Source organism: Pezoporus occidentalis, unplaced genomic scaffold, assembly GCF_034315485.1.
Source record: "Pezoporus occidentalis ecotype Australia unplaced genomic scaffold, CSIRO_AGI_Poc_V1 ctg11, whole genome shotgun sequence".
Lineage (NCBI taxonomy): Eukaryota > Metazoa > Chordata > Aves > Psittaciformes > Psittacidae > Pezoporus > Pezoporus occidentalis.
The window spans coordinates 3,247,095-3,265,687 of NW_026912886.1; the positions used below are offsets into that span (position 1 = coordinate 3,247,095).

Here is an 18,593-nt window from a genome sequence, read left to right on the forward strand (position 1 = left end):
AGAATAAGTTGGTAAATGTGAATGGATTTTTGTGATGAACCATGTACACTGTGTTTTTCTTGCTCGCTGGGATATAAGTACAGAAGTAGTGTATGAATAACACATTAAAAAAAAATAGCAGACAGAATGAATATAGAACTTAGTCATAAACATACTGTATTTTAAACAAGCCAGAGAAGAAAGAGCGATGTCTAATACAATCTGTGCATTATGAAGTTAAGAGTTGGGTTCATTTCTCTTTTCCATTTTTCCTCCCAGTTTACTGTTTGTCCTAGCCAACTAAATAGTAAAGCATTTATAGCCTGGCTAGCCATGACAGATAAAACGTGGTGAAAGACCACTGATAAGTCATGCTTTGTGTAAGTCTGAAATAATAAAAAGTTCTAAGAATTTGGTCAATAGGGTTCTTGTTACTGTATAGCCAACTGCAGAAAAACATGCAGAGGCCATTCTTCAGGACTCCAAAACCCCTGGTCTCATACTCTGAGTCAGAATCAAATCTAGACAGACCATTCTTGCTAGACATCTAGATAAATACTTCTTTAAAATGGCTAGTGATTACTGTCTGTTACAGTCCTTGATTAGAATTAATATTTGGGGAAAAAGATTGTCATTATTTATTCTAAATTTTCCATGTTGCAAATCCTGCCAAATACTACTTGTTCCCTCCTGACTGCAGAAAATGATTTAGACCATCCCTCTTCACACTTGCATTGTATTGAAAGATTTGCTTTATGCTTTCTGAAAACGATGACATGAACCTATCCTTCTGCAGCTTTTCTTCACAGATTATATTTAAAGCTATTCCACAGAATGCTACTGATGGCTCTTTGAGGATCGTTTTTTTCAATTCTGTGCATATCCTGCTTTATAGTAATTTCTAGATGGTAATTCTATGGTCCCTAACTAGGGAAAATAATCAGGCATCTTAAGAATGACAAGTTAGAACCAGTCATGTCCATCTATTCTTTCTTTGTAGTAAATCGTTAGCACTGTGAAGGAACAGGTTCTCAGGTGTGCATAGTGATTCTTACAAATTCTTACAGTAGTATTGGCTAAATATTTATTCTGCTATCTTTACTGTATATGTGAGCATATTTGGTCTATAATTACCTACATTCTTTTTGGTTTTAAAGCATATGAGATTTGACTTTTATGTACTTTCCAATCCAGTTTTTCAGCGAGTTACCAGAGATGTTGCCAGTGGCTCAACCTTCATTAGTTATGTGGTTCCTAGTACTCTAGAGTAAATTTAGTCTGCTTTCCGATTGTAATAAATCGGATTTCAGAGAGCTGGTGGTTATGTGAAATTTAAAAATAATTTTGGATTAATATATTGAGTTTAGCAAAATTGCTGTGACGTTGCAGATGTGTGAAGTACAAGTGGCTGCTGCCTTAGTGATTATTTTACATCCTCCTCACACTAGTAAAATAGATCTGAAAGCAGTGGAACGTGGAGGAAACACTGTTAGAGCATTGTGTGATTTAGTGGAGGTGCAATACCAACTCCGAGAGCTGCCCTTGGGAGCTAGTTCCATTTGCTTTAAGCTCTCATTTTCCATTCCTTAAGGTGTGTGACACCTGCAGCTAACATCTGCACCACGTGCTAAGAATGCGAAGAGTACTAGATTTGTGGCTGCTTATTGCACAGATGTACTTTTATGCTTTATTTTTAAACAAGGAAAACCAGAATTTGCAATGTTACCTCCAGAGTAAGGGATTAAAAAACCAAACCCAAATAAATGGCAAGGCAGTTGAGAACTCTTTGTAGTATCTTTACTTGCAACAAGAAAGGGAGAGAATATTCAGAAGCAGATGGCATTTTCCTTATTGCAATTTAAGCATTTCATGATTTTACAAGGAATTTTTAATTTTGTCAATTTTTATTTAATGTGTGAGCTCTGTTTCATTTCCATCTTCCCTGGGAGTAATTTGTTTGAACCACACAGTTAAAAACTATGACCTAAGCTAGCTTATACATTTGAAGGACTAAAGGTACAGAAATAACTAATTTACTTCAAGGTGGTTTACTGTAATTGAAATCCATGTAAGTAAAGAATTGAAAATGACCTTTGGGGGATTAAGGAAATTTTAAAGACATAAATCCCACCTCTTTTTAAGTTGCTTGCCCCATGACGTTTATTACTGCTGATTGTTATTAGAGATATAGCTAATTTTTTTCCCTTCATTCTGTATTGTTTTAGTCTGTGAGTCATAATCCAGTAACCCCGATCTTTCTTGCAGTTCTGGCTTTCCCTGCTTTTCTCCTGGGAATTAATCAGGAGCGCCTAAAGGAAAAACTGACCAGCAGACAGATGGACAGCAAGTGGGGAGGCAAATCTGAGTCCATTAATGTAACGCTAAATGTGGAGCAAGCCTGTTACACCAGGGATGCACTGGCCAAGGCCCTTCATTCCCGCGTTTTTGATTACTTGGTGGATGTAAGTTGGATTTGCTTGAATCTACTGAAATATCAAAACAAAAGAGAAATGCAATAGGAATCTTTCTTGCGGTACTTTTCTTGTCTATCATTTCTTTAACTCTGTCTGTGTCCTTGCCTGAACCTTAGCAGCAGCACTGGGCAGGACAATGGGAGCCTGACCACAGGTATCATATACAAGGCACAATATAACAAGTGCCACACATTCTTTGAAGCAAATGAGCAGTGCTTTCAGCACTATATTTGCAGTCTCCTGCCACAACTGTCCCATAGGACACCCTGACATCTTTCTGTCAGCATCCATACTTCTCTGACTTTCTCCTAAGTAGTGGATTATTTTCAGATGAGGCTTCAGAGTAGGGGAATACAGAAATAGGTGAAAAGATTCATGGTACCATCTGCAAAATGCATCAAGTATCACACTTAAAGCTCTTCTTTTTTTGTTGGCTTCCTTTTTTTTTTAACTGAGCCTATTATACCACAGTAAAAGATTTTTACGAACAGTAGATCCAAAGGCTCACTAACCTGGTACCAGGGTGGCGTACTCTCTATTTCCTAGCTGCTCATAACACTCAATTAAAAAGTGAAAGTAAAATACCCTATTACGTATATTTGCATTCCGTTAAAATATGCTCTTTTCAAATAAACAGTATTTTCATATAAATATTAAAGGATATGAATATCTCTTCTAAATGTATAAACTCTACTGTAGTTTACATTTTGTTTCTGTTTTATTAGTCTATTAATAAAGCTATGGAGAAGGACCATGAAGAATATAATATCGGTGTCCTTGATATTTATGGCTTTGAAATATTCCAGGTAAGGCAATGCAATACTCAGGGTTTGAGCTGATCTGACCTGGGGGAGTTTTTTATTTAGAGGCGAAAAAGAATCCAAACCACAAAACACCCCAAACAAATCCTGTGGCCAGAACCCAACCCAGCTTCCTGGACGTTGAGTTCTCACTGGTAATGTCTCACTTAATAAACACAAAGTATAGAAGAAACTTCAAAGAAACTAGGTCAGTGATCTTAAAAGATCTGAGATTACGCAGAACGTCTATAAAGTCGGCAACCCATCCATCATTGACAGTGTTTCTTTGAAGCTTATTGCCAGCGTAAGAACTAAGAATAACTGCATATAAAGCATGAGACTAATTTTTAAATTGTTTCCTTTTCTATAGAAAAATGGTTTTGAACAGTTTTGCATCAACTTCGTTAATGAAAAGCTACAGCAGATTTTTATTGAACTGACACTGAAGGCAGAACAGGTAATTATTACGTTTATTATCTTTGAATTCCTAAATGAGCTATTTATTGCTTTTTCAGTTGGTGGAAAAAATGAGGTTTCATTGTCTGCTAACAATAACGTTTGCCTTGCTAAGCAAGACAAAGAAAAAAATTACCTTTCTTGTTGGCTAATCCTAAAACTGTGAATAGTTTTAGCTACAGGCATTTTTCTCTAGTACAGTAGCACAGAACTGAGTCCATCACAGTTTACTTACTAATGCAGTCATATGACTCTGCCCAGACTTGCTGCATATTCTGACTCATGGACAGAAATGGAAAACTGCAGCTTGGTTCCATCCCTGTGCTTTCGTTGGACATGACACACATTTAAATGGGAATGCTTTCCTTAATTTCCTCAACACCCGTTTATTTTTGTTAATATAGATGGGTGAAATACATTATTGAGACATGCAGAAAGTATTTGCAGTTCTCTGCTCACAGTCTTACTGCAAAATCTCACTTTTTATATATAAAGAGTGTGAGCTTCTGCATGGGAGGGCAGGCAGAATGCAGCTGAGACCGAAGCAATCTAAACAGCATGAGCTCAGGCCTGGCACCAGCTTTAGGACAACGTTTTCAAGAATGCCTTTGTATAAAAGTAGCTGATCATTGCAGCTGAGTGCACAAATGACCTGCTAAGCGTCTAGCTGAACTCGTATGTATGCAACTGAGTGGTGAATTGAACCTGATTTTGGTGTGATTGCCCCTCTTCTCCCCCCCCCCCCCCCCAGTCTCTTGGTGGTTACAGTGATTGTGTACAGAAATACAAGTAGAGCTCTTTCTCCAGTTCATGTGCATTTCTGAATGTATTCTTTTGGGGGTCTGATCCTCTGATATGCCCATCACAGTCTGAATTTTTAGAATAGGTTAGGATATGGGTGCTTAGGTGCGCTGTCAAGATAGTGTAAAAGTCACTTGCAAAGTACTTTGACAGTGAATGCACTGATGAAATAATCTTGCTCTTACCAGTAACTACTCAAGGGCTATGAATGACAACAGAATGTGTGGAGAGATGGCTTCTGATTCATATCTTTGGCAGTAGAGCATGGATTTAACTATCATAAGGGTCGTTTTTCCCACCTCCCCCCCAGTTTCACATTTGATGAGTCTTTCTGAACAGGAGTTAGTGCAGAGTTTGTGTATAGGTAGTGCATTGTAAAACTAGTGCTACATCTGCAGTGCATCTGCCTTTTTACTCAACAGGAAGAATATGTGCAAGAAGGAATCAGATGGACACCAATAGATTACTTCAACAACAAAATAGTATGTGACCTTATAGAGAACAAAGTGGTAAGTATGTAGAACAAACAGATGGAAAAAGCAAAAAGATTTTTCTCTAAAATATTTGGGCAACTGCTTTGCTGTCAAGAACGTTCATAGGAAAAATGCAAATACTGTTGTTCGGTTACTGAGTCATCCTAAACCTATATATAAATCTTACATAAGATGGCTTACAAGAGCACTAAGATATATGTCATCAAAGATGTATGTTATCCAAGATATTGACCAATAAGAGACCCATAAGATAGCATGATTGATATGTGACTAAAAAAGTAATGATGGAAATTAAAATTTTACTCACCTAAATTTATGATGAACTTCATGATGTAGAGAGATACAGCTCTTTGTGTCCCTGGGGGATGTATTTCTGTCTGGGGAAGCTACAGTACCCACTTCCTCTGAGGTACTGTCACAAATTAAGCAGAAACAAGTGAAGAGGAAATATGAGAAAGTGTTGTAGATACAAGAAATTTGTGTCTTTGCTCCACATAAAGTCTTCATGTTCTGATTTGGGGTGACAGCAAATGTTTTAAAACAGAAGTAGCTCGTTGTCCTCATGAAAGCCAGGTAATTTTAACAATTCAGTTCAAAAAACTATAGTGCCTTGTGCTTAAATGCTCATCAGATTTAGCCCATCTCCTATCTGTATCAGGATAGCTGGAAGATAGGATTTATATCACGGTTGTAGATAGCTCTTAAGTTTGTCACACAACGCCATACGAGTTTAAATACTTACCTCAGACACAGGCTGTTTTTTTTTGTGGAACAAGAAAGAAGGTTGCTTTGTGAGGGAATTAAAAACTAAAACAAATGTTGAGCATTTGGAAAGAGTGTGTGTCTTGTTTTAGTTTGTTTTTAAGAGCCATCATTGATTTCCCACTATCATTTCATGAAGTGGCATCTCTTTAAACTGCACACTTGTGCATGCAGATTAATCTTTACTGTGAGCTCCACTGACAGGAGGAATTTTTCCTGCTGTGGCTTTGCTGTAGTGTTTTCTGTAGAAAAGGTATTTTTCTGTTTTCAGGGGAAAAAAATGCATCATAATTCTTTCCTCACGTCTTTTGCCATTTTTGTTATTTTTCAATGCATTAGAATCCCCCAGGGATTATGAGCATTTTAGATGATGTGTGTGCCACAATGCATGCAGTGGGAGAAGGAGCTGACCAAACACTGCTTCAAAAACTCCAGATGCAGATTGGGACTCACGAACATTTCAACAGCTGGAACCAGGGATTTATCATTCATCATTATGCTGGAAAGGTAATGTGGAAAATCATCACTGAAATTCTGCATAATGTATTTATAAAGAAAAAACAGTAATGAAGGGAAGGAGGAAGCCCTGTAGAGGGCTGTTTTGATTTTCAGTAGGCAGACTATCTCAGGAGACAGTGTCTTCCTTTCCCAATGTAGGGAGCTTAGAACAAACATGCCCTAACACATGTCCATTCCTTAGAGTTGAGTCTGGGCCTTGTTGCTATCAAACCTACCAAACTTAATATTAAATGTAATAAATAAATGCCCTTAGTATTTTTTGTAATCATAATCTTAATTGTTGGTCATAGTAGCAGTAAATTTAAAGAATTCAGATAGAAAAATGATCCTTATGGGATGATATACTGATTAAATGGGAACCTAATGTACAGTTGTGTCTTCTTTGGGTATATATCTCAGATTGTTCATGATTTCCTGCAGTTAGTAAAGGTAAACCTTTAATGCAAAAATTTCCATTCAATAAAATTCAGTATTAAATTGACTTTAAGTCTTTAGTCTAGTGTCAGATTCCATTTACTTGCTCCATAACAGTCTTATTACTGAATTTAAATACATAGATGAAATTCCTTTTATGCTTGTTGTGAGTTAACTAATAGTATATGCAAGGAGTTAGTGATCATTGTAGTATTTTTAAGTTATACCAGACTAACCAAAAAGTTGGAACAGCTACTGATGAGGACAGAATTTAAATTTTCTTTAATTATCGGGTTCTCAACTTACCACAAACACTCAATTTCCACCTTGGCCCAGGTATCTTATGATATGGATGGATTCTGCGAGAGAAATCGGGATGTTCTTTTCATGGACTTGATTGAACTCATGCAGAGCAGTGATTTGTACGTAAGCAAAACTTGCTTAAAGCTAGGAATAATATGTTAGTTCAGATGGGTGCAGAGGGCCTGAATTCTCAACTTTGCAACTCGTGAACTCGTTTGTATAAAAGTGGAAATAAAACATCACTGCAGTGGAACAGTATCACTTCCATTATGCTGACCTTCATTTTCTGCAAACGTGAGTAAGTAAGGTGCTGCAGTGTTAGAATCAAAGGGTATAATGACACCTGTTTGAGCCTCGAACAAGGCCATCAGTGATTTGGCTGTCTCTCAGGGCAGGCACTGTGACATATAACCTTTTTTTTGTTACTTGTTTTAATTAATTGAGGTTTACTTTTTGAGAAATGTGTTTCTTTGAGTCTAGAAGTCTGGTATCATGTCTTTTAGGGCTCACTAAAACAGCAGTATATCTCTGAGGAGTGAAGCTCATGGGAAATGCTGATCTTTAAATAGATTTGATAAAACTCAAGTTTAATAGAAATAGCTATTTATATTCTACTCAACTATCAACTTTTACAGCATATTCCTTAACATTCCTGCATTGCATTGTTTTTCTATGCCAACACTGTTTTATTAATTCTTTCTTAGGCCTTTTATAAAGGCTCTGTTTCCTGAAAATCTTCAAGTGGACAAGAAGGGCCGTCCTACCACTGCAGGCAGCAAAATCAAAGTATGTCTAGTTCTGCTGTGTTAGTATGTACATAGATGGGGGTGTGTTTGTGTATGAAGACTTGAAAAAAAACAGTAGTCTTTGATGTTTTTTTTACTGTCCAGACATTTGTGGAGACATCAGGAGTATCTGAATTGCATTGTTTTACCTGTTAAAAAACTGTTTTGCCCAGCACCACTGTTCATTACATGTTCTGTGCAGCTGCATCGTACAGCAGTGAATTTTCCAAATGAGCAATTGATGGCAGTGATAATACTACTTGCATGTGCTTAATGAATGAGCCCCTTCACTCAACCACTTCATGTCCTACAATTAACTATAGATAACTGGTCTCTTTATAGTGCAGAAATACATCAGGACCTAATCCAGCGCCCACTGAAGTCAACAGAAGTCTTGCTACTGACCATAATGTGCCTTGAATAAGGCAGCAAGTGTTACAAGGCAAGCATCTTTTTTGAGACCGGTCATAAAATATATGCTTAGGTTACACACTTGCAGACTTTGGACAATGATATTTCATCAGCCCCTTCCTGTATATTTCACCCTGACAGTCAAGTTCACCTGAGGCATGCCTTGTCACTCCATATTTTTATAAAATAGTTCAAATATATTCACGTAGCTGGAGGTAATGGTACCTTCCACTTAGTGGTGAATTTCTCACGAGGTGCATGTTATCTCAAGACACTTCAGTTGTTCTGGAGAAAGACCAAAGGCAACTGAATCATCAGCAGATGGCTGATAATTTTTAGAATTCTCTCACAGGATTTACCCTGTTCAGCTCAAATCCTGTTGTTTTTCTTCAATTTTACAGAAACAAGCAAATGACCTTGTTGGCACCCTGATGAAGTGTACGCCCCATTACATCCGCTGCATCAAACCGAATGAAACGAAGAAGTCTCGAGACTGGGAGGAGAGCAGGTACGGATAAACAGAGTATACGATGAGGAGCAGTGCTAATAGTCAAAAATAGCCTCTAAAATTCATAATTTGTAGTCATAAAGCCTACAGATTGTAGTGAAGTGACCACAGCCACTTGGTCTAAATCAGCAGCTAGTATATGCAGTTCTGAGCTTTTTTCCTGTCAGTTCTGAATAATCATCATTTGCATAACAGGAACACAGTCGGTATATTAAAGACTCCAGTTTTCCATGTACAGTTTGCACACCACATGCATTATACATCCCTTCTAACTTCTGCTTTATGCTTTGAGAACAGCTTCTGTTAGGTAGCTAAAGAGCCAGCAGGATGTCTGTATATGCTTTTATATATCAAACTTACCCAAGAGTCTCTATAGCCAACAATGTGGAAGGCTCCTTTTTTACTTCTAGACTTCTAAGTTTCATTAGCCAAGTCTTTAAAGAGAGGTCATTAGAATATCATATCAGGTGGTTATATAGATGTTAAATAGATGTGTAAATTGTCATTTTGTTTTATCACATCTGTTTTAAGGCATCTTTATATGATGCTTTATAGCATTTTTATATTTGAAAAAAAAGGTGATCAGTACAGTCTCTATACTATGCAAAGTCCTAATATAGGTAACTTCTATATTACTGTATACCTTTTGTATCGGCAAAAGCGCTGACAAAGCATGTGGTTATTTTTATCACAGTGAAACAATTTGCAAAGTCTGATGAAAAGCATTCTTGACCAAATCAATACCACACCGGAATTCGCTTCCTGCCATTTGGCATGCAGGCTAGCACAATTACATACAGATGCAGAGCATTTACAGAAGCTGCAATTGGGACTGCACTTGAGCGTGTCCTTTAGGTTTTGACAGTAAATGTAGACACTTTCTCTCCTCTTGCCTTTCCACCCCTGAAAATTCTACTATGCAGCACTTGGTTTTCCACTGACATCGGGGAGCAGAGGAAGAAAGGAAGTTATCCTGGAAAGACGTGTGTCTAAAACTTTTAACTGGAAGTTGAGGGGCTTTTAAAATCAATCATTTACATCTTGGAAAAGAGGCCTATTATTGTGGAAAGTGTTGCTAGGAAACCAATGAAATGAGCAAGCAATAACCTAGTCCAGAGAAAAGGCCAGCTTTCAGGAGATCCCTTTTGGAGCAAAACTGGGCAAGATTTCTTCTTGTCTTCCCATAATGAGGGTGATATTAGTTATCAGTAGCTGCTGCATTTGCCAAGTGAAATACAAAGGATTATAGGCAGTCAAACTCAGACACAAATGGAAGTTGTTCTTATAATGGTAACCCTTCACCCCTGTTTCAAAATCCTAACGTTCTCTCCCATTTCAAGCTATGATTTCCCCTATAGTATACTGGGATGTCACCTAGGATACATTTGTTATTAGTTACATATCTGGGGAAAAGAATTTAGATGCATATGGCAATACAACCTTAATTTTGTTGTGTTGTGATTTTACTGTGAGAAAGTACTGTGCTCAGGGAAACGCAAAATGTGATGTTTTGCAGAATGTTGGTTTAGGGGGTTTTTGTTTTGTTCTGTGATCACATAATGCTGTATCAAACAATGCGACAGGAGTAGTATTATCTAATCTGCTCCTTAGTAATGCGTTACTAGGCTGTGAAAATCCTACTGGAAAAGGGAAAAAAATCGTACACAAAGGCTGTCTTCCTTCATGCTCACAGCAGCCATGTCACTTTGTACCACTGAAACATAAACCTTGTGTAGTATCTAAACTTTGCATAAGACCTTAATTATTCCAAAAATCAGGGCGTTCTTGAAATGTGTTTTTGTTCGGGTCCTGGCACAGCCATTTGGACTTGTATTCAAAATTGCTGCATTAGCTGAATTCCCAGACCCTGACCTGCTTGAGGTTGTTGATGCCTAGAGGGAGATTTTCACTGTCTTTTCTCAGAAAGGGAGAAAAAAAACAGAAAAGTGTCTCAAATTCTCTATTGCTGGACACTAATACTGGCAGGACAGTAAGAAAATGGGAGTAATACTGTTTCTCCAGTGCATTATTCCAGATGTGAAGGAGCGAAGGCTATAAACAGGAAAATGTATTTTTGTCCACCAACTTTCTACTGTACCCGAATTCTTGGAGCTGGTACAAAGTACTTTATTCCTTGAACACAGCAAGATTAAAACATGGAGTATTCTTTATTATAAGCTAAAAGAGCAGTATCACTTATGATTTAGTAAAATTCCTCTCAAAGCATTCTTTAAAAAGTATTAACTGAATGGCTTCTGTCATTTGTAGCATGGGATTTCAAAAGTTTTTTCCTTTATACTATGAATCATGTGAGAAGAATGTCTCGACCAAAAAAAAAATATCAATGGGCATTGCACTTTATACTGAAATTTAGTATCTCAAAATAGCATGGGAATAGCATTGAATCAACAGAGTTTGTCAGGTGTCCCTGCCCATTCCAAGCAGGGTGGAGCCAGATGATCTTTAAGGTTCCTTTCAACACAAAACCTTTTCTATTATTCTGTATTTCAAAAAATTTTTGTGAAATCATAGAAAAAGCAAGCAGAAAAATTAAACAGCTCCTTACAGGCTCACTTGTTTTATGTATAAAGAAGTGCTGTTTAACATACTGTCTGTTAAACTTGCAGGACTAAAATCTTAACAACTCTTACAGAAGCTTTAGCTTTCAGTCAGAAATGTAAGTTGCCCTATAAAAGAACAGCAACAGAAGCCCCTGAACACCACGTTTCTGTGTTAAAAACAGGCACTGCCTCTTCCAGCCTGACTTAGATGAGGAAATTAAAGAAATGCAAACAGCAAGAGTCATACATTAAGGAAGCTAACTGAAATTCTTCAAATTTCCAAGCATTAAATTGCTAGTTGTGACTAGCAGGTTATGTAAGAAGCAACATAAAACAACATACTGCAGCTCTAGAAAGAGGAATAGGTACCAAAAGTTAGCTTTTTTTGCTGTTCTTTTGCTTTGAGATTCATGGCAACATACTTGTTCCCCATTTAGAACCAAAATGAATCTGTCTTACATAAGGGAACTGTAATGGCCTTGAGATAATGTTTCAGTTCACATGTGCCGCTGTCTCTCCATAGTCATTAACGTTTTCTATGGGACAGGTACCAGCTCTGATTTTGTTTGTAATTTCACTATGCCATCATTAAGCTTACCAGACATGCTTCGGCCAGTCCTGTGCCTCCTCAAATCCTTCCTTTGCAACATGGTAAAATTAGGGGGAATGCTAGCTTTTCATAACTACTGGCCCTTGCTGTCTTCTCTCCCATTCTTCGTGCCATGAAAGCTTGGCATCTGTGTTGCTGATTTTGGGCTTCCTAAACAAAGATACAGGGCCTTGGTTAAAAAGGAGACATTGTTTATTCTGTACAGGGTGCTCGGTGGAAATCCCTACAAATTAAGCACATGGATGATTGTAACTTTAAGCTATTTATGCATATTGACAAACAAACAAATCAGTGTCCATTGGCTGGGAGTTACATAATTTGTTCATTACTTAGTATTCCACCGTGTATTGGTTACAAGTGCCTCTGGCCTCTCGTGCTAATCAGGCACCATTCTCCTCTCTCCTCTCAAGTCACTGGTTGTGCTGCCCCCTGCCAAGATTACCTTTTACCTAACCACTGCCGATTTTCTTCTGGGTAGCGATTCAAGGGTTGGGGCCCGATGTTCTTGTACTACTTCTGACTCATTGCCCAGAGAAGCAGGATGGATGCTCTTTGTTTAGGGAAGTTTTGTATGTTATTACAGTCATCAAGATTAGCATCGTTATCAGTTCTGAGCTGCTGAGTGGATTACCATTCTTTCTCAAAGTGTTTTGCTACATTTGTTTTGGTAATATAGCCTACCTGCCATGAATATTTTTCTTACCATGCACTGTGCATGGCAATGTGCAAAACCAGATTCACATACCTGTGCTGCCTGCATTTTAGAAGTCAGCAAATGTTTAAACATGCTACAGACTTTTAAGAATACCTCAATCCACAAATGTCGTGAAAGGAAACGTGTTGTAAATCTTGTACTGTTTTTGTCCACAGGGTAAAACATCAAGTGGAATACTTGGGTCTGAAAGAAAATATTCGAGTAAGAAGAGCTGGCTATGCCTACAGGCGTGTTTTCAAGAAGTTTTTGCAGAGGTAAGGTATTACTCATTTATAAGTATTACAGTGTAGTTATTTATATCATGAGGAGTACGGTTTAAATCCCTTTTCTTCATGATCTTCAGGCTCAGACATATCAACATGAATGTGCTTCAGGCTGCATTGTTTCACACATACTGTTGCTGAGACAGAATAGCTTGTGTAGCCTCCACAGCTGAACACTGATTATGAGGGCTGTGCAGGTCTAGAAATCCACCCAAGAGATCTGTACAAAGGAAAGATATATGGTACTTTTGAATAGTAAATAGATTTATGTACTTCGCTTCATACACAGAGGTCCACAGGCAAATAAAACCATTCTTTATCTAATTCATCCATCTCTTTCAAATTACCTTGTTAAATTTAACATTTTTATGAATAAAATTCTTCCTGCAACCTTTTCCATTTACAGTTCCCTAGCATCCAGAACAAGCTCTATTCTGACACCCTAAGTCAGTGTGAGTAGAAGTGGGCTGAGGCATGGGATGGACAGGAAATGCATGCTTGTACACTTGTTTTGATTGGGCGTTCCTTGGCAGCTCCATAGAAGTGGAGGTTTCTGGGCTGAATAGACTTTTATGTACAAAATTTACATTTGCATGCAAAAAGCCCCAGTCACTGAAAAGGCTTATGTGTTTCAAAGCATAACCAATCTGAAAGCTGAACTCCATACTCCCATATTTGGACAATAAGACATAACTGCTCCCTGTGAATTTACCATAGATAATTTTTGGGGGCAGTCGTGGTTTAGATTTTTCAGAAGCATTTTAATAACACATTTAATAGTGGTGCTGAAAGATCAAATTGGACAAGCTTGAAAAAACCTAGACACGGATAGTGGCATGACCAGTTTAGTAAGAAGCATGCACAAGTACATTAGAGTAAAAATGCTATTTCTGAGCAGCAGTGAACAAGGATAGAATTGTCACATTACAAAATTGTGAAATGCTTAACTGGTGCATGCTATAGAATATTTTTTTCTTTTGCCCTATAGTCTTGTTACACCACTGAATGTATGAAGTTAGAGTTTATGAAAAATGAGACTTTCAAATCTATTCTTATGTATTCAATAGCTTTCCTGTATTAAAAGGTCTTAAGTCATGTTTTTCCCTGTGCCCTCCTTCATGGGCCAGAAGATGTAGGAATGAATTTATAATATGTTAAAAGGTAATTCAGATTCTGTTGTGTTCAAACTTCTGTGTTCAGTTTCAAATGCCTTTAACAACATCAGCTGCTTTAAATTCAGACTTGATTAGAACCACCTCTACAATGAAGCTATTGGCATTACATGGTGAACCTGCAAAAAAAGCTGTTAAGTAAGCTGGGAGTTACTTTAACTTACAACTCCTTACTGGGCTGCATCTATTTATCCCATAATACTTGACAATAATAAATGTGTACGTGCACACATTGTCTGTAAACACGGATCTGTAATATACTTCTATATTTGAGATGGTATGAGCTACTTTGTTACACCACCATGCATAGTACCTGAGCATTTCGTAACTAAAACCAGATTTGAACACAATAACATCAGTAGAACCTTTTGAATCCTACTGAATTATTCATAAGTTAGCTTTCTCTTTTCATATAACTGTTATTCAGAGATGTTTGGGTTTTGTGATGCGTTCCTTTTTAATGGTTTGGTATATTTTGTTGCATGGTATTTAAGTTGCATGACACTTTATGATTTCTGGCTAGATAACAATTTAGATATGACAAGAATGAGTAATGAACATTCCCTTAATGAATTTTCTACCAATTCCTTTTGTGATTTTTTTTTTTTTTTTTTTTGAGTATATTATATTAGGAGCTGCCTACATGTTCCTAAGAAACAAGAACTTGGAAATACAATAAACTGAACTCCATGCTTTAACTTTTTTCATTAGTTGAATAGTTTTACTAATAAGCATGATTTAATTTACATAACTCAAGTATGCTTAAGACATTAAAAAAATATGTCAAAGAACATAAAAGATATGGGGGAGAAATTTGTTTAGCTGTTCTCCAGTCTCATTGTCAAAGGAATCTAAATAGCTGCTGCTAGGGAAGTTAATTATCTGTAGACAGCTGAAGTAGCTAAAGCCCGTCAGTGCTCCTTGCAGGCAGTGGAACAAGGCAGCTTTGCAGTTCCAGCCTGGCAGTTCCAAAAGCCTGAGTTCAGACTGAAAAAGTGAAGAGTTCAAAAGGGGCTGCAACCTGGCAGCCACCTCAGTTTCAAGGCTGAAAGAAAATGCCATGAGACAGAAGACTGACTGTCAAAGACATTATCATAGCACTTCCCTGCTGCCTCCTCCTCCCCTTTGGTTTGTCAGTTCCCAGTGTTCCCTCTAGGTAGCATCAACATCACTGTATCTTTTCTCTTGCACCAGAGGCCACGCCAGAGGCTTTCAAGGATAAAGCCAAGAGTGTCTCTTTGCTAAACACAGACCAGCTGTTGAAGAAGTGGGTAGGAGCATGAGCTGGAAACTTGCTTAGAAACAAAAAAGGACTTTGTAAGAATAACACAGGCAAGGCTTGAGTGGGAAATCTGCCACATGCTTGGGAATGAATCCAGAATAGCAGTGATGTAGGTACTTAAATCTGGATCATAATAAGTCATTGCTAATATATACCCTTGCCATGGACTTAAGGAGGTCACAGCAGAACTTTCTGTAATCAGCTGTTGCAGTCACCAAATAGTAACTTGGCAGCTGGAAATGTGAGACTTCTAGGCACTGTTGTCTTGTTGCACTTGTTTGGTCTTGCTCAACAAGTAACATCATAATACTGTGCATCTTCCCGCACTGCAGGCTTCTGTAAGCCCTGGCAAAAATGTCAACCCTACTCCCAGGGCAATACTAGACTGTGGCTGTTTGATATCAGGTTTTAATCTCTTCCCCTTGGTGGTTAAGGTACGCCATTCTGACCAAGGCAACTTGGCCTTCCTGGAAAGGAGATGAGAAACAAGGAGTTCTCCACCTGCTTCAGTCAGTCAACATGGATCCTGACCAATACCAGCTTGGGAAATCCAAAGTCTTCATCAAAGCTCCAGAGTCTGTAAGTGTGGCAAAACCTGAATCTTTAAAATATCAAACTCTTTTGCTGAAGTAAGAGGCCTCCACACTCCAAAGCTGACATGGTATCTGCTAAGGTGGGAGAAGCTTAAGAATGCAAGTAGGGCTGAGCCAGTCTCTCACAGGTGCCTCAAGGTTGTTTTAGGCACTTCCATAACTGGTACAGGTCAGAAGGACCTTGTGTGGTTTTTAAATGAATGCGAAGAGCTTTAAATGCATCAAGAGGAGGAGATGGGATATGAAGATGCTTTGGTGTCAGGTTGCATATGGTAACTTTCTGTCAGAGAATCTGTCATATGAAGGAATATCATAGCATGGAAGAATACATGATAGTTAGCTCAAGAAAATAGGTCCTCTTCTCAGTACAAGAACTACTGATGAAAATAGAATAGCCACCAGTTAACTAAGGATGTGTTATGCATCATTGCATCAGTGCTCCAGGATGACAGCAATTTGGAATCTCATTCGGAGGACTTTAGAGGCATCATAAGGCTGTTTTTATCATGTGACTGCTAACTTGCACAAAATCTGCTCAAAAAAAGTTTTCTTACATCACTGTTCAGAAAAGTTGTCAAGGAGAAACTGTGCTCTACTCGCCATCATGTGTTCCTTATTTATCAGAAGCAGTCAGGCTTAGTTTATATAGCATACCTTGCATTTGAATGTTAGGTGGTTTCTTGGTGCTTTACCTGAAGTTACATATCAAAATAAAACCAGAACACTTCTACTGCCATAATCACACGGTAACATATCTGTTAAAGGGAAAACAATAAAGCTTCTCCAAGGTGTAAAAGAAATTGTCATTTCTACCGTTAATAGGGTAAGATAGTATCATCTCTGTTCAGGAATAATGGGACTTTACCTAGAAAGGTAAAACCTGTCCGAGAGACAGGTTTACATGGTAAAGCGTGTAGTGTTCAAGAGGTAGGTTATTAGAATACTTAGGTGCATGTTGGCAGAGCAGGAAATTCTAGTATAGGATTAATCCTACTTAGTCATTGCAAGCAACACCTTAGCTAGCCCATTATGAGGAATTATGAGCTTCATCTGCTTTTCTCTGTAGCACTGGCCATGATTAATTTCCTAAGATTATTGTGGCGTTCACTCTAGCAAAGTCAGCATGATAACCTTGGACATTAGTGGATGTCTGTGTATCTTGTGGCATTACAGTTGTGACTTCTAGTCCTTTACTGATGACCTCAAGTTTATTATAGGGTGGTGACAGGTACACATTGTGGTCAAGTATCTGTTCACATTAATACAGACAACTTAGATGCTCGTAACTGTAAGGATCCAGTATTAGTAATTTAAGCAACCTCTTCCATTCTGATTTTCAGTATTTTACACTGTAGCAAACCAGATCTTCTTGCTTTCACTGTGAACTCATTTGCCTCCATGCTGTTCATTGTGCTTAATTCCAAACCAAATACAACCTCAGTTTAGGAGATAAACAGTTAAGAAGAGAAACTAAAAAAAAATAACAAACAACAGTGTGATGGCTGTTTTCTCCATGTTTTGCTACTTTATGTTGTTGGTTTGGTTTGTTTTTTTCAAAGAAAGAAATTAACTTATTTGCTGCTGTCTTATCTTCTGTTGAATAGCCAGGTGGCAAGCGCTCACCTAGGATTGATGGATCTAGTTCCCCTTCACGCTGAAATAACCAAACATTCATCTTCTGTTCCCCAATATCATACGCTACTAGGTTGTTTCCAAGAGAAAGAAATTGTTTTCTAGAGGATGCACATTCCTATTGTAATGCATTTTTGTAATACTAAGTCCTGGTTGCATGTGTATGCCATTTAATGATATCTGTGAGTTCTGCTGAAGGGCTGTCCTGCAGGTTGAGACAACATGAGCTTGACTGGAAATAATAAGACTTTTTGGGGGTTGCATTATTGTTTTAATGTAAATGTTTTAATTTACTGTGTGCGTTTTCTTTAATTTTTTTTTTTTAAATGCCATGAAATCAGTTTTTAAACAAGTACTAAAAATAGTCTGGGCCTTTTTCATTTTAAGTTGAAAAAAGTTTCTATGAGCTGAATTATTCTACGGCTTTATTTACATGTTCTTGCATCAAAGACAGTTGTCTGTCATATTGTTGAAGTATTGGCTTAGGGTTATGTTCCTTTGAAGAAAAATCATCTTTTAGAGGTAAATGACAATTTTTGTACTGCCAGAGAGCACCTGGTGCTGTTTCACCTGTTTTTGGTTAATCAGATGAAGAAGATTTGTTTTGCTTGGCAGTGTGAGGGGAGGATCTATAACACAATTTAGGAAAGGGTTCACACAGTATTTTTATAACTTAGGAACACATTTTAAGTGTTTTCATTGAACTTCCTTAATTACCTTCAGCTGCAGGTGATAAGACAATTTTAACTAGAGATTTTGTAATTAGCAGTATTGTTAGAGAAATAAATGGTAAGTACTTACAAGAGATTACATCAATATTGTTACTGTAACCTGAATTGTGCAAGTGCTTGATCATGCCATTGCTGAAGCTGAGAAGGCTTTTTTATCAGGAGCACTCAGGCCTGTGCTGAAACCCCATCTAGAGCTTGTGTGTTTGGGAAGAGATTTCTTTTTTAGTAAACTTGCTGTAGATGGAGAGTTGCCAACTGTGAAATAAGGTTTTATGGGTGGCAGAAAGGAGGCTTCGTTGTTTACATTTCCATTACATGCCTGAATAAA

General features: G+C 37.8%; 1 protein-coding gene across 4 annotated transcripts in view; it reads left to right on the plus strand.

Moving 5' to 3' along the window:
- Positions 1 to 18,593, plus strand: part of MYO1E (myosin IE) — an 81,975-nt gene that overhangs the window by 46,966 nt on the left and 16,416 nt on the right. For all 4 annotated transcript variants that reach the window (XM_062627178.1, XM_062627187.1, XM_062627172.1 and 1 more), the window contains 10 exons: positions 2,245 to 2,441; positions 3,179 to 3,259; positions 3,624 to 3,710; positions 4,933 to 5,019; positions 6,106 to 6,273; positions 7,036 to 7,121; positions 7,707 to 7,788; positions 8,600 to 8,706; positions 12,748 to 12,846; positions 15,744 to 15,888. In XM_062627178.1, the coding sequence (XP_062483162.1) occupies positions 2,245 to 2,441; positions 3,179 to 3,259; positions 3,624 to 3,710; positions 4,933 to 5,019; positions 6,106 to 6,273; positions 7,036 to 7,121; positions 7,707 to 7,788; positions 8,600 to 8,706; positions 12,748 to 12,846; positions 15,744 to 15,888 (1,139 nt within the window). The remainder of the gene's footprint in view (positions 1 to 2,244; positions 2,442 to 3,178; positions 3,260 to 3,623; positions 3,711 to 4,932; positions 5,020 to 6,105; positions 6,274 to 7,035; positions 7,122 to 7,706; positions 7,789 to 8,599; positions 8,707 to 12,747; positions 12,847 to 15,743; positions 15,889 to 18,593) is intronic.